Raw genomic sequence first — 21,875 nt, 5'->3', positions numbered from 1 at the left:
TTGGGCATCTCCTCCAAGAAAGACCCTTGCAATCACAGTGATTTTTTATAAACCGTTTCCACGACCCGCGCGGCCTGTGGAGGGTGAGGCCGGGGGGAAAGAGGAGATCCTGGCCATGGCCGCAGCCTCCCCTGGCCGGGCGGGCAGCACCATCTCCACCCGCCATTGGAGCTGGCTCTGAAGGGGGTCACTCGTCAGGCCGTGACCCCCCGGGACCGAGCAGCTCCCGAGCCCGGGGCAAGCCGGGGCGGCGACCATCGGCGACCGCCGCCAAAAGCCACGGCCTCCCACCTCACGGCGGCGGAGGCCGGGGCCTCACCTCAGGGCCGGCGGCGGGGGGCGGGGCCTTCACCTCCCGGGCGGAGGGGGCGGGGCCTGGCGCCTCACGGCCGGCAGCGCGGGGGCGGGGCCTGGCGGGAGCGCGCGGGCCGCGTCACTTCCTCTGCGGGGAGCGCTGGCGCCGGGGACGGTCGGGTCGGGTCGGCGGGGAGCGGTGCGGCGGGACGATGAGCGACAGCGGGGAGCAGAACTACGGCGAGCGGGTAATACACGGAGCCTGAGTGCGCTGCCCGGCCGGGCCCCCACCCCCACCCCCCCTCCGCCCCTCTCCGGGCGGCGCAGCCATCCCCGTGTCCCCGTCCTGCGGCCTGGGCGGAGCGGGTGGCGGAGACGCCGCGGGAGGGGCCGCCGCGGCGCGGCGGGTGAGGAGGCCCCGGCGGACGCGCGGGAGGCCCGGCGGGGCCGGGGCTTGGCGTGGGGGGGGGAAGACGGCGGCTGGCCCGGACGGGAAGGCGGTGGGGGCGCGCGGCGGGGACGCTCTAGCTGCCCGCCCGCCGGCGCGCTCCATGGTGAGTCTGCCCGGCGCCATCTTGGGCTGGTGACCGGGCGCGCCGGAGAGGGACAAAATGGCCGAGGGCGGCGGGGCTGCGTGTCCCGGGCCCTGCCGCTGCGCCCCCGCCGGCGTGTCTCTCCGTGGCGGGGCCCCCTCGTCCCTGCCCGGAGCGTGGTGGGGCACGGACTGTGGCGGAGCCGGGCGGCCGCTGCCAGCTCTCACCGCGGCGCCGGCGGGCAGGGGGCGGCCGGCTCCGCTCCTCCGTGCCTCCCGCAGCAGCGCTGGCAGCGCACAGCCTTTCAGGCCCCTCCGAGCTCGCAGCCGGGCTGCGGCGGTCTCGGCTGGTGCCGTGGTACCTCGTCCTCCATCCCCCAGCCCTGTTAAGTAACGTCTGGGTAGGGAAGGAAAATCCCGAGCCGGTAGTAGTCTGAGCCTTTGTTACACTCTCTCCAAAGCTGCATTGCAATTCACTTTTGGTGAATTATTTTCTAATTTGAGCTCTTATTTGCTGCTCCTCGCGCTTGCTTGTAAAATCTTAACTCTGCTTCTTGATGTAGTTGCAGCCTTGCATCCGGGTGGCTTGGTCTTTTAATTTAAACGTGATTGCAATAGGCGAAGGGTTAAACCTCATACTGAACGCTCGCAGTGCTAAGGCAATATCCTTGCTTTGTGAAACCTGCAGTAGATGTTCTCTTAAACTGCATAGTTACTGCAAGACGTTAGTGTCTGGATGGAATTTTACTAATATCGCAGTAGATGACTTGCTAAGCTTCACGTTTGTAATGTACATCTGCAATACAATTACCTATAGTTGGTTTTTCTTTAGTGAATGACTCTTGTTCTCCGTTGAGGTCTTTAATTTTTACTGCAACAGACAAGTGCAGCGCAGGGGTCAGTATTGTGTTTTGAGTTTTTTTTTTTCCAGTCTGTAACTTTTTAACTTATTGCAGCATCAGAGGGAGTTGTGGGGGTGATAAGTAGTTTAAATTTTAAACCTCCACTGGAGGTGGCAAAAAAAATTAGAGAATGTCATAATTCTGAGCACAAAATTGCAACGTGTTGCAGTGTCTGTCTTTGAATGTGGCCTTTTCTTATTCAGATTCACTATAATAAGCTTTAATAGTGTGAGTGTTTCTACTTCAAGGTAGGTTAGGTTAGAAAAATTCAGTCTCCAGGAAGCTAAAAATGCTAGATGGAAATGAACACTGAAAGACAGGGATTAAAGAATAGACCTGTACCACCCCCAGTATTATCTTTTCATTCATGTCTTCATGTCACTCTTACAACTGGTATATTTTTAGTAAGGGAGTATTACTTCTGACTTGCTCAAGGTGGATTTCTGTGTGTTAGTTTTTTAAAAAGTTGATTTAACTGCTATTGTGCAAGTCAGACTGAAAACCAGTTTAAGATGATGGCCTAACTTTATTAAAGTTTGCCAGGATAACCTACATTGTATTTTCAATCAGGATGAGTGGAAATGTTAAAACCTTTATAGCAAAGTCTTTTTGAAACATAATTGTGCAGGGTATGATAGGACAGCTGCCCCACCCGCTTTTCTATTTTATCTTTTCTATACTTTTGTTAAAAAAATACAAATCATGTGCCAGGCAGTCTTCAGCAAGGCTTTAAATGAGTTATGTGTGAACTTTTGTTAATCGTAAATAGGTAAGTTGTATGCAATGTACGTGTTTGTAAAACTAAAAGATAAAACCATAGAGCTACAAGCCTGCTATTTCAGACTAGATTAGGGAGTGGTTTTTGTAATGCTATTGCCAGTGTTATTTATGATATTTGTTTGATTACTTAAGGCTTATATTTTACGGAGTCAATGGCTTTCTACTTTTTCAAGCTGGAAGTGCTAAAGTCTCTGCAGAGTAGAAACAGTGTTTGGATAAATAATCTAGGATATGACTTTACAACTGTCTGTTAAGCTGTTCCAAGTCCATGCTGCCAACAAGAATTGTGGTCCTGAAAATGTGTTCCTGCTTTCTCCCTTGTACTAGTGTTTGTATAGTCAGTCAGATCTGGGAATTAAATCAGCTGAAATTTTTTTTTTTCTGATTCCATTTCCAGCTGCATTGGTTTGCAGGCTTGACTTGATTGTGTAGCCACGAGTCCTAATGTCAGCATTGGGGATGAAGAAGAAATACCAGGTGTTTTCGCAAGTAATGGGACTTGCTGTTTCAGCAGCAACACAAACTTAAACTGGCTTATGTCACAGTTTAAAACGAAAAAAAGAAAAAGAAAAAAATCCCCAGGCAAATTCTCTTTTATGGCTTATGCTCCATAGTGGAATTAATGGAAACCTTTTTTAACTGAAGAGACTATAAATTATTAAATGCTACCAATATTTCAAATACTGGAATATACTTCAAATACTGTTAGTATGCTGTAATAGTTGCCACATTTTTCCAAGTCACTTTTATTTTGTTTTCATTCATTGAAATTGTGCTCACTGAAGTGCATGTGATTCAGGCATGGAAGGGTTGGAAAGAAGACTAGTTAAAGGAAAAAATGAGTCTCATCCTGTGAATGAGTTAATACTGATTACTTGATATTTGTCTGATCAGAAACTGTTTAATGTGGTGGTAGTCAGGTTTTTTTGTTTGGTTTTTTTCTCAGAGTAACTTGAATGGTATAACTGCTCAATTTATAGCTCTACGTACAAGGTACTTAACAAATATATTTTCAAAAATGCTGATTTTATTATGAAGTTGTGGAAGAAGGTCTAAGGAAGCCGTTTGAGAAGGTTAGAAACAATCTGATAGCTTGATGCCACCAAAAGGATAGGTCATTCTCTGTGTTCCTCCTTCATCAGCTGGCACTTGATCTGACTTCTTGGTGGGCTGATTCAGTACCCTAAGCTATCAGAAAATAGTTTGCTTTTTGCTGCTGGGTTAGCTTCCTGCCAGCTTGGTGCACTGAATGAGCCCACAGGGTCAGCGTGAGTGGCAGAGGTGGTGGGAGGAAGCTGGGCTTCTGTGCTCATGATCTGTTAGCTTGATTTTTCAAAACACATTCTTGTCTTTTTTTTGGTGGAGTTTGGAAACAGTTTTGGAAGGGGGTTATTCTGCTTTCCCTCTGAGTGGATTCCCAGCCGCCCCCACCCTCCCAGCAGTGATCTGATCTGGTGATTGTGTGCTTCAGGGGGAAGAGAGGCAAAAGCTGTTATTTTTCTGTTGGATCAATTGCTAAATTCAGTAGTAGAGAGGTTGAAGGAATGGGAAGTTAGCACAATTACACCTTGAATAAATCTGACTGCAGATTCGATAATGTGTAATGTGAGGCTGCACCTTTCTTTAGGAAAACAAGTGGAAATACATAAGTTTATAGGGATTTAGGATTTTAAAAATACTAATAATTTTATTTGCCTGTATCTTACATTATTAACTGAAATCTGTAACTTGTATTCCCGTGAGGAAAAACTGGGTCTCAGAAGTGCGAAGAACACGTGGTCCTCACTTACGTACCTTATAGCCGCTTCTGTCCGTGGAAACCTTTTCTATCTACTGCCCCCAAAATGATCCTGCTGTTGTGACATTCCCTGCTTATAGAGTAGATGGCTGTAATACATCTTTATGAATGTGCTTAGAGGTGTTAAAAATATCATCCCTACAATATTACACATTGTTTTTAATATGCTTAAAGTATGGAAAGAATAATGTGGAAACCACAAGCCTGGACTTCAGGGCTTCTACCTGAATTCCAGTAATGCCTGATGAAGGGGAAGAACTGTTGGTAAAGATCAAGGGATCTGGTGGGTTTTAAAATCCACACTTCACGAACTCAAGGTTAGAAAAAAAATGGTTATTTAATAGTGAACACCAGTCTTGATCTTCTTACCAGCATTGTTTGAATATAGGTAGGATAAAGAAGGTGGTTTCTTCTTCTCTCTTCTTCCACATGTCATGGCAGGAGCCTGCTTTGGCATTTAAAAAAAACCCTTAAAATTCACAAAGCGAAAGAGCAACAAGTAGAAAAAGAAAATGTATTAAGAACAACAAAACCAGATAGTAGAAACTGTCCAGTTTAAGTGAGTTGTGGGAGTGGCTTGTGTGAATCCTCAATGGGTGTCAGTATAATGGGGCATAAACTAAGTTTGGAGTGCTGTAGGCTCCTGGTGCTCGAAATTTTGGGTAGGGAGGATTTCCTGGGGCTTGGGGTGGGGAGGGTAACAACTTTGGAATTTTAGGGGTTATTACCAGTCTTGGTAATATCCGGAGCAGGTGGGGTGCAATGAATTCCTTTGAGGCTGGAAGTAATAAAGAAGTGGCATAATCCTGTAAAAATGTGGTAGATTGAAGATAAAGGTTTCGAAGAAGGATGATCTGGAAACAAAATGTGGATGTTTAAAAACTGGAAAATACTGTAAAGTCCGAAGGAGCTGGATGAAAATAAGCCAGCTGTTTAATTTTCTGATTTAGATATACAGTTGTCTTAAGGTTTTTTCTTCCTAAGTTTCTTCTCAGATCCTAGGTGTCCAGTTTCCACATCAATCTTAACATAATATAGCAAAGATCGTCCAAAAAAATATATCAAGTAGATGAAGACTTCAGTCATTTGCTTATGCTAATACCATTTCTCTACTGATTTCTTCAAAGCTTATTGACTTCTAAAAACTCTAAAAAGGGTATGGGGTATGTTTACGAGCAAGACCCTCCCTGCTGCTTCCCTCCCATCGTGCATTTCTTGTGTCCTTTTCTGTATTAGACCGCCTGGATTTGGACATGGCTCCTTCTGTCTAGCCTGAGTCTGTCAAGAGAGTTATGTTTTGTGAATGGGAGTATTTTTCCTCAACTGAAGAACAGCCTTAGTTTTGGTTTTTAGCCCTTCTTCAATCTTGCTTTGTCTAACTCTTTTAAAAAGAGTTGAAGACTTCTTATGGCTAAATTAATACATTAACTCAGAACTCATCTCCATGGATTGCTTTCTTTTGAAGGTAGTAATGGGTTTAGGTTAAATTTGTTATTTGGAACTTAAATTAGTTCTCAATATTTGCACTGCCCTTTGCAGGGTTAGTATATGAGGTGGCTGTAGTTTAAAACACCTCCTTAAACATTTTGACAGAGAAGAATATGGCCTTGACCAACTTTGCGTTATTTCTGTTGCTCTTGGTATTAATTGAAAATCTGCTTTATCCTGCAAGTTGTGTGTCATCATCCCCCCCCCCCGTCATCGTCGTTTCCCCCGTCCCCCTGTATTGTTCGGTAGGCAATTGTAAATAGGTAAACTTTGTTTTAAGTTGTATGGAAGTGGTTTAAGTACGATTAAATTTTGGGTTAGCAAATGAATTTCTGAATGCTTAGTACAGAATGCCCATTAAGTTGAATGTTCAGGTTTAAGAGATGTTACAAAGATAAAACAAGTGATTTTTGAGAAAAATCTGGTACTCCAGTGTTGTTAGTGAGCATTCTTGATCAGAATTGACACAAAATTTAGAATTGTTCGTTTTTAGGAAAAGATAGAATTCTGCTGCTGAATTTTAAATTTTCTCTAGTATCTTGAAATAAAGAATACTTTCTAGTGTGTTCAAACCAAGTGTTGAAGCCATGTGACTGAAATTAAGCATTATACTGATAAAAAAAAGTATATATAAAAGTTGAAAATGCTAATTAGGTTATGTCATTACCAAAGAACATTACAAGTAAATAATAGAGTAGATGGGGTATTATTCCAGAACGGTGTTTGAGTGTGTTGCACAGAATTGCATTTTCGGTTGGTGGAAAATGGTGATTTACTTGGAAGCACGAAGCCCGCATATGTAATCACACTTGTGCGGGCAGAGTAGGTGTGAGCGTGCTCATAAACCTTCAAACTAGGCCGCCTAAGCTGCGAGAATGTCCCCAAAAGTAACATAATTGTAAGTCATTGAGAGACCAACCGCATTGTGCTTTCTGCATTCGAAAAGCACATCAGTTAGTCGTCTCTGGCCGCAGTAGGGACCTTACTTAAGTCACTTCTTGTTGATTTTGTCTAAGTATGTGGCTGACAGTGCAAAGTATTTTGAGTTTCCTAATGCTAGAATTCATTAGTAGATACTCAGTTGATCCACTGTGCATTTGCTATTAAATACAGGCATAAATAGCGAATTCAGTTACTTAGTACTAAGTTAAACTGAATTGACTGAATCTGTTTATAAAATAGTAGGGCATTTGGTAGATTCAATTCTTGAACTGCATATATAGTAAAAGTCCACAAAAGATTTTTTTTTTCTAGTTTCAGTTTTGGCACTAGATTTTATCCTGGAGTTTTTAAATATTCTTCATCCTGTTCTTTTTCTATTAAGGTTAATGTTGAAGAAGGAAAATGCGGAAGTCGCCATTTGACAAGTTTTATAAATGAGAATTATTTGAAGCTCAGGAATAAGTGAAGCTGAAATTTGAAAAAAAAGAAAGTGAATGCATGCTAATTATCAGACCAGAAGTCCCACTTGTAGAATATTGAGCAATTTGTGTGAAGTGGGGAAGATGAAAGAAGTCAGAATTTGAAACGGAAGAATGAAGAAAAGGAATAAAAATGAAGTTAAGATAAGAAGTAATCTGGAATCTGAAAGCACTACGCTAAGTAATTACTAGTCTGTTTATGTGTCCCTGTATATTTTGCTAAACATGCATGCATTATCTGTTTAATAGCAAAAGTATATGCAGGGTAAAGAAGTGTCTACCAGGGAAAAAAAAAAAAAAAAACCTTCTTAAAAATCTAGGCAGTTCTAATGCCAACTGCCCGGACACATAGATATGAATTTTTACCATTTATTTCACTGGAGCTTGTTTACAGACCTTAGGTAAACGAGAAATTGTGTACAAATTAGGCTTTCAATATCTGCGTGCAGGAATCCCGTTCTGCTTCCAGAAGCGGAAGTGCTCATGGGTCTGGCAAGTCGGGGAGGCACACCCCTGCAAGATCTCGATCTAAGGAGGATTCCAGGCGTTCCAGGTCAAAATCTAGATCCAGGTCTGAATCCAGGTGAGTTTACTTCTTTTACCTCTTCCTCCTCTTCACAAGTCAGATGATTATGTCAGAGGTGAACTAAAATCCAGTTTAGCCCAGTTCTGTTTCCAGAGATAATTGGTGATCTGTGGACATTGAATCCAAAGGGGCATGTGTGGTTTCAGGATTTGAAAAGCTAAACTATCAAGTCAGATCTTTTTGCAGCTTTTTCTAAAAGGTAGTCGGCTACGTAGGCTTGTATCTCTGCTGATACAGTTTGGAGGTGGCCTGCCTTTTAAGTCATAGGATAATGGCTAGTTTCTGAGCGTGAAGCATTAGGAACTCTAGATCTTAGTTTTTCTGTGCATTAAAAGAAATAAGTGCATCAGCAGATTTTCCATTTTAGGTCACATTAATGTATTATGTTTTCTCACTGGAAGCAATGATGTTTCTGGAGTAGTTAACGGTATAGTCCGTGAAAAAGAAGCAGCAGAGATAAATGTGAATTTCAACAGACATCTGTCTGACTGTTTAAATATATATTAATTTAACTTGAAAATTAACATGCTGGAAAGCTTTAAAGATTAGACAGCTTTCCAAGCTCTCAAAAAAAAGTTGTGGAGAAAGTAGCTTGCTTATTGTATTTGTTATGTGGCAATACAAATGTACGCTATGAAAATGCCTTTTGCACTGTATTACCTATCCTTATACTCGTCTGCTAAACAAGCTGTGCGCAGTGACAGAATTCCTCTTGAAACTGTTAACAGGCATAACTGAGACATAAAATATGCTGATAGTCTAGAAATAAGACTGTAAATGTCACTGCTAGCCACTTTACATTGGCTTTACCAGGTGTGTCCTGTAAGAGATACATATTTAGTAAAGAATGAATAGAGGCAACAAAACCTGTAAATGGGTGAATGATGTAATTTTCTAAACAGTCTAGACAGCTGAGTGCTGACTACAGAAATGAATGTGTTGATAATTTCTTTACTCATCCGTAAGCATTCAGGTTAAAAAAAAAAAGTGGGTTTTGGCAGTGGGGTTTCCAGTTGAGCTGTTCACAATATGCTTCTTATGTGTATAAGCAATGAATTAGGCTTGCCAAAGCCTGGGGGTCAGGCTGGAGGAAGGATGACAACACTAGAAGATACTGTGCTGTTAGCAATCACCCATGATGGAAGACACTATCAAATACTGTGTTTAGATCTCCTTGCAAGATCAAAGTGATCAGTTTGAAAGGCTTTTGTGAGAAGGAAAATACATGGGAAATTTTGACAGCAGAGGAGTGGGCTTGTCTTTTCTCTGTACTTCAGGCATAGTCACAAGTGTCAAATCATGCACTTGGCAGTCCCTGTAGTGCAAAAGCAAATATGTCAAATTAAATTAATAAATACTTGGTAGAGTAATATCGCTTTATATAGTATGAAATCAGAGTGACCTCTGGAATTGCTAGTAGTGAGAGATTCACAGGACAGCTCAGGAAGGGTCCAGTCCAAAATCCTGCTCAAGGCAGAGTCAGCTCTGGGCTCAGACCACGTTCTCAGGGCTTTATCCAGTTGGGTTTTGAAAACCTCAGAGGATGGAGACTGCACAACACCTTTGGGGAACCTTTTAATTTTAAAATAACAAGCAAGTCAGGACCCAGCCCAGCGTGTCCTTCTGCACCTTAATTCATAACCCCTAGGGATTCCATACTCTTTAAAGCACCGTGTTTCTCACTTGCAGAATAACCATAATACTGTGTAAGAATGCAATCACAAATTGTATAAAATGCTGGAAGAAGCAAATAGAAGATCTAGAATTTACGAGAAACCTGGCAAATCGTTCACTCTTACAAGAAATCACCCTTTAAATAATACCCTGACAACTGACTTACTTTTTGATGAACAAAAGCAGAAGCTTACGACTACCACGGCTTCCTGAGCATTTAACAGCTGTCTTGAAAACGCCTATGGCTGGAAATACTGGAAGTATATTGCAGAGTCAGTGCGTTCATTAGCAGAATTGTGTCAAGGCACATATTTAGAACAAACATACTTGCATCTCTCTTCAGTGCCGTCACATGTTTGGATGTGATCATGAGCAGGTCATCTAACTCTGGCTCTTAACAGAGAAATAACCTTGTGAGAACTTTTCATCTTTCTTGATAGTTTCTGTTGCAAATGTATTTTTGAGTTACCAGCTTTATAAATTAAACTTTGATTTGGGAACAAATTTGTGTCCTGGTGTATTTATCAGTTGGGGTGCGGATATACTTGATTTAAAAATCTGCTTTTATTGAAGTTTGCAGCAGCAGCATAGCAAGCTTGTTATCTTTGGCTGACTCTGTGAAGTCTAAACAATTCTTAATGAAGGAATAGAATTTTCAGCTGTGGTGGCTTTGCAGCAAAGGAGAATAATGGCAGTATGACACTTAAGGCAGCAATATAAGCAGTGCCTATTTAAAATAAGCCTTGTTCTTTCACATAATGGATTGCCTGGTTTAGAAGTGTCCAGCTCGTGTTCAGTGTAATGGGTGCATTCTGTTACCTGGAACCATCAGTTCTGTGTTTGCCTTCAGTTTTTTTTTCTATGTCAGCAGTTGAAATGTGGCTGTATGCATGTGTTGAAGTTCTGGGGTTTTATTATTATTTCTGTCTTTCTTTACTGTCTTCCCCACCTCAGGGAAGTTCTCTCTTTTTTTTTTTTTACTTTCTGTTACAAAAAATAATTTATTCTTTTTATAAACATAGTTAGAAGTACTGTAAGGGGACATGCTGAAGTCATTTCTCCTGGACATGTATACATGTTTCAAGTTGAGGAAGACAGAACTTAGCTGACTCACTTCTGATGAGGTTGAAGGCATTTTCTTTAAGGAGGCCTGTAACGTACAGTGTGTATATCGTGCAGTTTGGCTGTCTGGTGACACTTGCCTAGTGAGAAATCCTGACTGTGGAAGAAGCTGTTAAATGCTCAGGAGTAAAAACGGGTTCAGGCTAAGAGCTTCATTCATGCCAGTGTAGTGGTGGTGTTACTGTGAAACACGGCTGTGCAGTGATGGTCGTAGCTTATGGTCTCGGTCAGTACTTACTACCTTGGCTTCCACAAACTAGAGGAAGGACATTGAAGACACGAACAAGAGTCTGAAGATTAGCAATTTATGGCTAAGAGCCTTTGAATATTAAACTGTTTATGACACTTCTTAGCCTTGCAGCGATTTTCTTTGTAATTGTGTGGAATGCAGATTATTCAGTGATTGCCATGAGCAGGCCAAGCTCAGGCATAATATTCCAGTTAAGTGTCTGCCCAGCTTTTCAGCTAAGATTGTCTGTGTTGGGAGGGCTGAGGGTTTAGTAGAAGGAATTGAAGTATTTCAGAACCTCATCTCCACAGACCTAGTGCTGTCGGAAAACATTTCTGGACCTGTTCTGACGAGGCCTGGGCTGAAATTAAGTGAGCAGTTGCACCTTTGCCTAAATACACTTGAAGTGTGAACATGTAAACATTCATGAACAGCTAATGTTAAATAACTGTTGAAATACAGAAGGTAAATAAGCCTACTAGTGCTTAATTTCTTCAGTTGTGTTAAGCTCTGTTTCAGGGGCGTTTGCCAGACTTCTGTGCTTGTAATTATGCACTGTGAAAAAAGTGTATTTGTTTTTCAGTGTCACTGAAAGCAGTGCTATTCTGAGTGCTAGAATAAGCAGAAGTGTGCACCTCTGCAATCGTGCATTCTTTATGTTAAGTCATATTTACTCCTGTTCCCTTTTTCTGTTAAGTCTTTAAAAGAAAGCCACCCCAGCTATTTTTACTTAAATGCTACTGTAAATGTTGTGAATATTCTAAGCATATACTGTGTCAAACCAAGATAGCCTTGTTAGAGAAAGTTAAAAGCTAACTAAAATGAAAGTTGAGGTTCCTGCTCTGCAGTAGAAATGCTCTGAGAGCATCTACAGTAATCTAATTGTAAAGATCTAGTGCACAGTCCTTGAGAGTAGTGACTAAATTGATTATAGCTGAATTGTGTGGTCCTGCAGGTTTTCAGAAAATGGCTCTTTGGGCTTTTTGTTTGTGAATATCTGACATATTTTTGAAAAGTTAAAAAACCCAAACAAACCCAACACTGTACCTCTTTTTTTTTTTTTCCCTCAGATCTAGATCAAGGAGGAGTTCCCGTAGACACTACACAAGATCACGCTCTCGTTCCCGCTCTCATAGGAGATCCAGAAGTAGGTCTTACAGTCGGGATTATCGGCGACGACACAGTCACAGCCATTCACCCATGTCTACTCGCAGACGTCATATTGGAAACAGGGTATGTCTGTTATAGAAGTAGATGACTCATACATAGTCCTGAATACATCCTGAAATCACTGAATTAATTCATTGGAGTTTTCCAGAAAAACATTCTGCTTCCCGCTCAGGTCTGTTTAAAAGATACTGTTGAGGTTAACTGTCATGTGGCTTTTGATAAACCATGGCTCTCCATAAGTTTGCTTAGGATTGTGGGGTGGGGGTGTCTTGTTTGTTTTTTAACAGATGCTTTTAGAAGTGCTACCAGTGCAGGCTGTTGTCAGTATACCTGCTGTAATAAATGAGCGAATGTATGCAGCGAAGGATGGGGCTAGAATTAGGAGGGAGAAACATTTGTGTTTTTCTTGATTAGAAAGCCTGGGAGAATAAAACATTTCATTAAAAGCTGTTTTGAGGTGTCTTTATTAAACGAGCGTGCAAACTGGCTTGCTTTTAGCTGCTGTACAGGCTCAGGTGGCTGAGCGCAGTGTGATTCGTGCTAAAGTAGGGGGAAAAAGAGATAACTACCACAAATGAAGATGTAATCCAGGCCTCTGTGTGTGTATATATCTCTCCACATTCAACGGTCATCAGCTAGCCTTTGGAGGGAAAACTTCAGTACCTATTATGTGCTGTAACTGTAGTTTGTACAGTACCTCGAGCAATCCAAAATATTTTTGTGAAAGGAGGCTTGTGTATCTGTAGGTTTGATTGTCATAGTGTCTATTAGCAAGTTAACCCAACCTGAATCTCGGCAGTATCTTTTTTCTGGTGTTTTGTCTTGAAGCTGTGACCGTCACAACTTGTGAAATACCTTGTACTGCAAATACAAGCAATTTTATTCTAATATCTATCTGTCCCTTCCTTTAGGCAAATCCTGACCCAAATTGTTGTCTTGGCGTGTTTGGATTGAGTCTGTACACCACAGAAAGAGATCTGAGAGAAGTTTTCTCCAAGTATGGTCCAATTGCTGATGTTTCCATTGTTTATGATCAGCAGTCTCGGCGTTCAAGAGGATTTGCATTTGTGTACTTCGAAAACGTTGAGGATGCTAAGGAAGTAGGTTGGGGCATAGAATGTATGGCATAGTTGCTGGGATGTATATTCTGTAACAGGATATAGCCTGGGGAAACTCAGGGCCTAAAAAATACTTGGCACTTCATAATAAATGTCAGAGTCTTAGTTCAAAAGATATCTACTGTGTACCAGAGGAGAGAGTGGAGAGGCATGAATACTGGTCCCTGTGCAGGCTGAGCTGTTGTGTAATTCACAAAAGGAAACTTCAGGCTTGCCATAGCGCAAACTATGCCAGCAAGGAAAAAGAAACACAGGCTCTCTGTTTTAATTATGAGATGAGAGTTCCTTCCTAACTCCACATGTGATCCTGTATTTAATAACAGGCATGTTCAGAGTGGACCAGACGGCCATTTCAGAGCGCTCTGTAGGAGCACTAACATGCATTCTGCTGACTTCTAGTGCTTCAGTCTGAAAGGGGTGGTGGGGGGGGAATCTTTTCTGAAAATAAAAGGCCAGGCTGTACGTGGCTTGCTGGTGCCTGCAAATGTCCATGGGAAACCCTAAGGGATTCAGTAAACTGAAGCAGTGTCAATACCATATAACAAATTACAGGATTTGTGTTTACAAGCGCTACAGAATGAACAGGGAATTCTGTACTTGCCAGGTATAGAATTCCACACTCAGGCCAGCCCTTGGAGAGCAGTGTGCTTATGGGCTGTAACTAGGCTTATATTCTGCACAGATTCCACTACGTAAAGTCTCTAGTGTCTTTTCCAAATTTGGCATGAAGGCTTCCATGTTAGGTTGGAGCTTTGGATGTAGGTCCTGCTACTTGGCAGAAAAAAACCAATGGTTTTGATTTTTTTACTTCAGATTTACTTATGACTCAGATATTACTATATTCAAGGTTATGGTAGGTTTTGAGGGTGTATCGGAGGAAAAAAAACTTAACAGTGCTCTTTTGTTAACTTCTAAATGCTTTGCTTCATGTTGCATGTTGGAGTAGTTACATCTCCCTACGTAAGCATGTTCAAAGGTTCCTCTTAATCGTGTTAGAAACAGAGGTACTGAAACAATTGTTAAATGATGTTCCTTTCAGGCTTTTTATGCAATATAAGTCGCATTTTAAGTGGTTACTAAAGCTTATATCCAGGTGGCCTAGAATGTCTTACAGTTTGTGTTCGGTGTTAAGTGTAAGGCGTAAGTGAAACTTAGACGTACATCCTAACTGAGCCATTTTAGGACTTCTTTAATACTTGAGGCAGTGGTTAGAAACTTGTGTTGGTAATAAAGTTCATACCTACAGCTAATTCTATTTTATCACTCTGTTTAGGCAAAGGAACGTGCCAATGGAATGGAGCTGGATGGAAGAAGGATCCGGGTAGACTTCTCCATAACAAAAAGACCTCACACACCTACCCCTGGAATCTATATGGGAAGACCCACTTAGTAAGTTACCTGTGTGGGTTTTTTTCCAAACCAGTACAGGATAGGATTAATTGTCTTGTGTTTTATTCTGTATCCCCTCTAAGAGACCTGAGTCTGTGTGTTTTTCCTATTTCATCAGGTTTTTGCATTAATGGACTGTTCTGAAAGCTGTTTCCTTGCTTATGACTTGTGTGCTGTACGTTATGTGGATGTTTCAGTCCTAGAAACTGAAATACAAAAATCACTGTTGATGCCTAATTACGTTTTGGTTTTGGGGTTTTTTTTTTAAATCTCCTTAAGAGCTGTGCTAACACTGATGTGGTTATCTGGTAAAGCTTCTGAAAACTAAAAAACTCAACTGATAAAGGAGGCTCTTCAGAATTTAAAAAAAAAACAAAACCTGCATGTGGACAGCCATCAGTACTAATGCATATCTTTCCAGCATTTGAGATAGGAGGGGTTAATTTATATAGCACTTGTCAGTGACTGATCTAGGGTCAGCCTGGATTACAGTGAGCAGGAACCTGTGTTCCTTAGTTATGCAGCCCAGACATGAGCTATCGAAACATTTAAATAAGTCTACAGTAAGATTTTTTTTTTACAGTTTCTAAATTATCTTAAGTTGTTGTCCTATGTACCTTCAAATACTAATGTCTTTTGCAAGCTCAAGTTTTCAAGAGTGAATTAACAAATACTAATTGAGCAGCTGTGTGGCACAGTTTGCCCTATGCACGGAGTACGCTTTTGACTTAAAGTTGCCAAGAATGTAAATTGTTTTCCCAAGTCATTTCCCAGTTGTTTTCCCCAAGACTTTCAACTTATGGTACTGGTGGTTATGTAGTTGATGTTGTGTTGAGACTGCAGGTTATTTTTTTGAATTGGAAAGTTCTTCCAGAAGGGGCTTTCTGAGAGTTAAAAGTGAATGAAGAGTTGTCACAGAATGGAATTCCTCATGTGCCTGTGATATCAAAAGGTTAAGAGGTTTCAGACCAAGGAGGAAAGTAGCTGTCTTAAAGTTCAAGCATTTCAAAAAGCAATTATTTAAGTAGTTCTGTTCCCATCTGCACTGGGAAAGTAGGGAGTGCTCACAATCATCTCAATTGTGAGGACTTGAGGTAATAATATAACCCAGTTAAAATGGTGTATACTTAACTGACTGTATGCCTGCTGAAAAGCACTGCAAACAATATTAATGTGTTTAATTTTATTAAATGTAATTCTCTTTCACTACTTGTAGTGGCAGCTCACGACGGCGAGATTACTATGACAGAGGGTATGATAGAGGGTATGATGATCGTGACTATTACAGCAGATCATACAGGTGAGGCAATATTTGTAATATTCGACTGCTTTTTAAACTGTGCTTTCTCATCTACATATTTACCTATATAAGTGTTAAGCAGTTCATCCTACACATGTATGCCAAAATATTTTTGCACTCACTGTCATTCTGGAATCTTACTATGAAATCTTTACCAAAATGACTGCTGAGTACAAATCAGATTGAGAAATATTTTGTGATGTTTAACCTGTGGCATGAGTTAGTGCATAATTTTTTTTAATCTGCATTAAGTTTTGAAAAACAAAGTATGTTCTCTGTACTCTCATTTTAAAAGAATCTTTTGTTGGTTCATCTGTTAGCATTGAAATGGTGGGAATACAGGTGCAGATCTAATATTTGAGTTGGTATTACAGTGCCAACTTACTTTTTGAGCATAGTGTAGTAGACAAAAAGTGGGAAATTTCAGTGGTCACCAGTATCCCCCTACTAATAATTATGGCACCTCAAATGTTACCAAAAATAAGGAATTGGGGATTGGAACCATCGCCTGTTCTGTATTGGACATTTGCATAAAAAAGCTTTTTTAACGCGCTCCGTGGGGTTGGATGTGTGTGTTTTACTTGAAGGACTCACACCTCCTATTTCTGTCTGTCTTCAGTCTAAACTTCTGTGTTCGACAGCATAGTAGTTAGCTGAAAGAGGTGAATATTCAGGTGACAATATACATTGTCAGAGGGCTAGTAAAGTTGATACAAAATCTGTTGAAAACATGGTTGGTATGTAATTGGTTTTGGTGACAGAGCAAGTTTGTCTTCTGCGTTTTCCATTAAGACTGCCAACAAGACTTGTCCCCTGTGAAATCCTCACAATTTCTGGGACACTATTAAGTTGGACGCAAAGATAAGAGTTCATTTTTTCTGTCTGCAGTTACCAAATGTTCCTGTATTTGCAGAATTCTATGGTAGCACTTCCTAAGTGGTTTGCAAAGCTTAAATGCATCCGCAATGGGTGGATTTATGATTGTTCCCTGATGGCAACCGTGTATTCATGGAAATACATGAATTCAAATTGCATTATCGCATTATAGCTTAAGACAAAGGAAATAATAAATTCTGTGATCTTAGCTTTCGGTGTACTCTTCTGTTGCTTTCTAGGCGTAGAAGAAAATATCTTTATACTTGTATTGATAGCTGTACGGTCATTGTCAGTGACTGAGGGCAGCTATTTCCTCCTTCCCCTCCTCTTACTTTCAGCCACTTTTTCTCCTTCCCAGGCTGTTGGCATTGCTTCCAGTCTGTTTCTCCCATCCCTGCCTTGCTGTTGCCACTTAAATCAGTGCTTAAATTAGCACACTTCAGTGCTGCTGGGGACAGGGAGAGGATCAAGGTGCTCTGCGTCGTCCCAGTGAACACAGGAGACACAAGTGTCCTGCTCACGTTTCTGGGAAGCAGTCATTAGGGTACTTCTCTGCCTCTAACAGTCCATTTTCTTGAAACATCAGTGGTTTGAACATTATGGAGAACTGCAGCAGCTAAAATCTGAAGTTGATACTGGGCATACAAGAACCAAGACGTGTTGGGTTTCACTTTGCCAGCACTTGTATGTACGCTTTCATATGTGGTAGACGGCTCTTTGACCAAACTTCCAGTTTGTTTCAGAGCACAACGTACAAAACCTTGCTTGGGATAGTTAACGTAGCCTCGTCTCGCGTAATGTACTAAAAGTAATTAACTGAAACCTAGTGGGTAAATTAACTGAAGCAGCTCGCCAAAGTGTTGGGGAACAGAAAAGGCTTGCAACATAGCCTGCTAAGCAGTCTGTTAGGTGGTGCTTCTAGCTTGCTTCTCCTACTTTCCATTTTTTTGTATGGGGTTCTGATGTAAACCTATCAAAATGGCAAAGGCGCCTAAAGACTGGTAAAAGATGTGGGGCTATGCAGTCTTTGGTAAGAGTTTTACACTATTGGTCTGTCTTCTTGAACTTCTTCATAGTACAGATTTCCTTATTCTTTCATAAAGGGTCAGTCAGGGTGTACTGGTTGTCCTTGAAATTTGTTGTTTGTTGCTTGTGTGTTCTTAAAAGGTAATTTATTCCTTGTTTAGATTATGGCATGATCCCAAGTCTTCAGTGCTTAAGTGTTACCTCTTTCATTCCTGATAGTGAGCAGTGGCTCAGACGTTTGTAAAACGTTATCAGAAGTTGTAATTACGTCAGTTCTGGGTGCGTGCTAGTGAGAATAGTTGCAGACTGTGATAGTGACTGACCGTAAAGAAGAGTACATGCATTAGATGAGGAAGAGCAGACTAGTGAGAAGCGATGTGAGAAGATGGACTGCTTCAGTTAGTGTACTACTCTGAGTGTAGCATATTGGAATTCATGGCCATGCTTCGGTCCAGCTCTTTGAGGCAGTCACGTGCTGGGCGATGTTCTGACCTTCTGACGCGCTCTCCCATCCTGTGTCTGTTGTGAACTACAGCTTTTGGGGTGGAAATACTCAGAATATTGAGAGTTCCAGCAAGGATGATTTCCATTTCCTATCTTTAAAAGAAAAAAAAGGGGAGAAAAAACCCAACAAAAAAACCCCACATCCCAATGTTTTAAAGCTCACTGCAGTACCTTTATCATGTCTTTCCGTAGCAGATATTGAAAGAGCGAAAGTAAGCCACAAATGGCTTGTGTGTAGCTACTTTAAAAATACCAGGGTCTGCCCAGGTTAGATACCTCCTTTCTCATCCTGCAGATATTGGTCGCTTGAGGGGGAGAGAACAACAGCGTTGTGTACGTTGGGAGTGCTTCCTTGAGGAAGGGAAAGTTAGAATTGTTAAAGATGCAGTACAGCATTGCATACTAGTACTCCACCCTTAGAAAATCAATTGGTAACAATTACTTTGCATTTTTCCCTTCCTTGCCCTCTGTGCAATGAAGCTTTAAGGGAAATAAAATTTCAGATGGGAATTGTCATGTTAAAACTTTAATTTCTCCTCATTGCTGTGGGATGCTTGATCTTGTCTGGAAAAGTATCTGTGAACTGAAGAATAACCTTAAAAAAAACCCAACTTGCACACTGGCTATCTACCAAATGGAGAAGACTTAACAAATGAGACCTGCTGGTGGAAAGTGTGGTGTTTTGGGGGTTCTTTGTCCTTCGTATGATTTACAGCCTTTTTGAGCTGCTGTGAGACATCTGTGGCAGTGACTGTTCCATAACCCAAACTTGATTTAGTCTCCTCCTGGTAATGCTTCACTGTATCTAAATCTGTGGAGGTACCAGCCCAACCACTTAATATTGTTAAATGCTATAATGTATTGAGTTCTAGGCAGCTTCTATGTAAGGAGAAGTTGTACCACAGTTCTTAAATGCCCTTGTTTAAACATGATTGTGAAGTGTTAAAATGTAAGGGTGTGGGTTTTTTCCCTGCCTCCACCTTGGAATCAACTTTTTCCTAAGGACAGTGAATTGATCTTGCTACTTTAAAAAAAAAAAAAAAAAATATATAAAATTGCTTGCCTCGAGTGGGTAAGCATCTGAGAATAGAAATGGTCTTAGAAGCGAAGGCTGTGTACTGATCTTAAATTGCTGCTCGTTGGAGAGTATGACATCGTAAAATACAGTATTGGTCAGCTGGAACATGAGTCCTTTTGTAACTGCTCCTTGACACCGAGTTTAGCCAACTCATTCCAGGAATACATAAAAATGAACATAATGAAGTAATTCAGCATTATCCAGTGTAGGAACCAATGTGTTCTTGTCTTCACATCGTTTTCTTGTGCTTGATGATGCTTTTTGCCTGTACAATGAACTTTTTGTTTATTTTTACAATTTTCAAAAGTCGTTCTGCTTTTGTATTCACAGAGGAGGTGGCGGCGGTGGTGGAGGAGGATGGAGAGCTGTTCAAGACAGGGATCAGTTTTACAGGTATGATAGGAAAGCTTTCGGTGTCTGGTCAACAGTGGAAATATTCTTATACAGGATTTTTTTTTGAGTATTCTATGAGTCAAGCCTAGGATATCTTTAAACACATTAACAGAAACTGGGTGGATGCTGAGTACTTGCAGCTCTTCAGTGAGCAGTGCAGTTCATTTCAAAGGTTAGTAGAGGGACAGGTTAGTGCAGCTTTGCGCAGGAAAAACTTGTGATTTATGCCAAGAAGTTAATGTCCTGCATGTTTGGGCATTTATTTTTTTTTTTAAATTAGGAAATTAGTGGAACTAGGCAAGGAAATGCAAAACTTGGGAGTGCCTGGATTGGAGGGGTTTGGGGGTGGGGTTGGTTTTACCAGTGACTGCTAGTCAAATAAACTCTTAATCTCAGAACAAATAATTTAGATTAAAAGTTAAGGTGTGATTTGGCTTACACTGCTTGTTTGGGATGCTTCTGGCTTGAAACACTAAAATCGCTTGTAGTCAAATTGTGAATGCAAGAGAGCTTATATTGTTTTCTGTTAGTCCAAAGTAATATTACTCTGACCCAGTAATAAAAAGAGTATTAAGAAAATTCAAATCTTTGCTTTGTTATCTGGTAGAAATGTTGATCAGCTATTTCTGTGCTCGTTAGCTTTCCCAAGTACACTCTTGATACCTCTAACCCCATCCTGGTATCCACCTAAAAGCTGCTGCCACTCATCTGCCACAGGTTCTAACGAAGGGATTGTTTCTCTCGCCCTCTTTCACAGGAGGAGGTCCCCATCCCCGTATTACAGCCGAGGGGGCTACAGGTCTCGATCCAGATCTCGATCCTATTCACCTCGTAAGTAGTCTCAGAGCTCGCATGTCGAAGGCAAATTTCCACTTTGCCTGAACTTCTTCTTTCGAGCTTTTGTGTCTGTAAAGACTGTTTGACTTCAGTGTGGTTTTTTTTTTTTTGAACCACAGTTCCCTTTAATGTTTCATTGAGCAACTGGCAACCTTGAGGACAGAGCAAATATTGAATTTGCAAAAAAATAAACTAGATAATACCACTTGTTAGAAAGTTTGAGGTACCGTTTCTTTCTCCGAAACTCTGTTAAAACAGGAGTTTGGAGTACGTTGACAGTTTGGTTACCTCTAGGATAGCAAGGCCCAATTCCCAAGCCTCGGCACGTTCTAACACTGAAACTAGATTTCCCAATGTAACTTAGAATTCCCAAGCCTCGGCATGTTCTAACACTGAAACTCAATTTCCCAACATAACTTGTTAAAGAGGAGGTTAACTTCATCCGAGGGTCCAGACAGTGCTGCTTTTTTTTTTCCCCTCCCCGAATTACTTATTTGCATGGAAGAGAAAGCTGCATTTTGATGGCCGAAAGTTAATAAAACACAACAGCATTCCTAGCATACTCCCTTTGTAATGGATACAGAGTGAATGAGTAAGTTGTGTTCTCATGTTTACCCTTTGTGTCCGAACGAAAACAAGCGTAGCTGCTCTTTACTGATACATAGGGAAGCTGGCCACCGAGGGGACGGGGACAGCGTGAATTCTCATTGTGCGCTGAAACGTCAGCCCTGGGCATGTGACAGGAATTGGGGGGTTTTCTGCACAAAGGAACTCGGTGGCAGAACGGTACTGACTGCTGGGCTTTGTCACAGACAAGTCATAAGGCTCTCGAATTCGACGCAGATTTGAGGGGTGGCAGTGAATGTAGGCAGGACTCTTAAAAATCTGTCAATCCTTGGAAGTCTTAATAGCGTATATATTTTGTTTTCTCTTTCAGGTCGCTATTAAAGCATGACGTGTAGAGGAATTTCTAGCTACAGCCTTTGAGTTGAAATTGCAAGTTTGTGGACAATATTTTTATTGTCTCTTCTGTTTAAACAAGTGAACAGTGCCTAGTGAATAGGTGACTTTTACACCTTTTATGAAGACTACTTCTGTGATGTTAAATGCTGTTTCATTCTGCATATTTGTGTAGTTTGGTGCTTTGTTTCCAGTTGTGTTTTGAAAGGAGTATGTTTTGCATGTATTTTTTTAGTCTCAATTTTGACTCCTGAAAGGTTTCTATTGTAAAGACAAAACTGTTCAGTTAGTTTTTTCTACTGATTCCAAGGTATTCTGAAGATCAAAACCTGTGTAAAACGCTTTCAAAAAGTGAAAAAATAAAATAAAAAGAAGTTTGGTTTTTCTTTTCCTACTTA

The 21,875-nt window shown here is 41.1% G+C and overlaps 1 protein-coding gene across 2 annotated transcripts; it reads left to right on the top strand.

Annotated features, from left to right (window-relative positions):
* The first annotated feature begins 496 nt into the window (after positions 1-496).
* Positions 497-21,875, top strand: TRA2B (transformer 2 beta homolog). Of its 2 annotated transcripts, XM_050902275.1 has the most exons (9): positions 497-542; positions 7,665-7,798; positions 11,897-12,059; positions 12,908-13,096; positions 14,388-14,503; positions 15,720-15,803; positions 19,618-19,680; positions 20,438-20,511; positions 21,455-21,875. In XM_050902275.1, exons 1-9 carry the CDS (start codon positions 507-509, stop codon positions 21,463-21,465), a joined length of 870 nt encoding a protein of 289 aa, XP_050758232.1. In that variant the 5' UTR covers positions 497-506; the 3' UTR covers positions 21,466-21,875. The 2 variants fall into 2 exon arrangements, with proteins under 2 accessions (XP_050758232.1, XP_050758233.1); XM_050902276.1 differs by lacking the exon at positions 21,455-21,875 and having other exon boundaries at positions 20,438-20,519.

Source organism: Gymnogyps californianus, chromosome 10 (assembly GCF_018139145.2).
Source record: "Gymnogyps californianus isolate 813 chromosome 10, ASM1813914v2, whole genome shotgun sequence".
Lineage (NCBI taxonomy): Eukaryota > Metazoa > Chordata > Aves > Accipitriformes > Cathartidae > Gymnogyps > Gymnogyps californianus.
The sequence above is the reverse complement of the archived record's forward strand: the minus strand, read 5'-3'. Positions and strand labels throughout refer to the sequence as shown.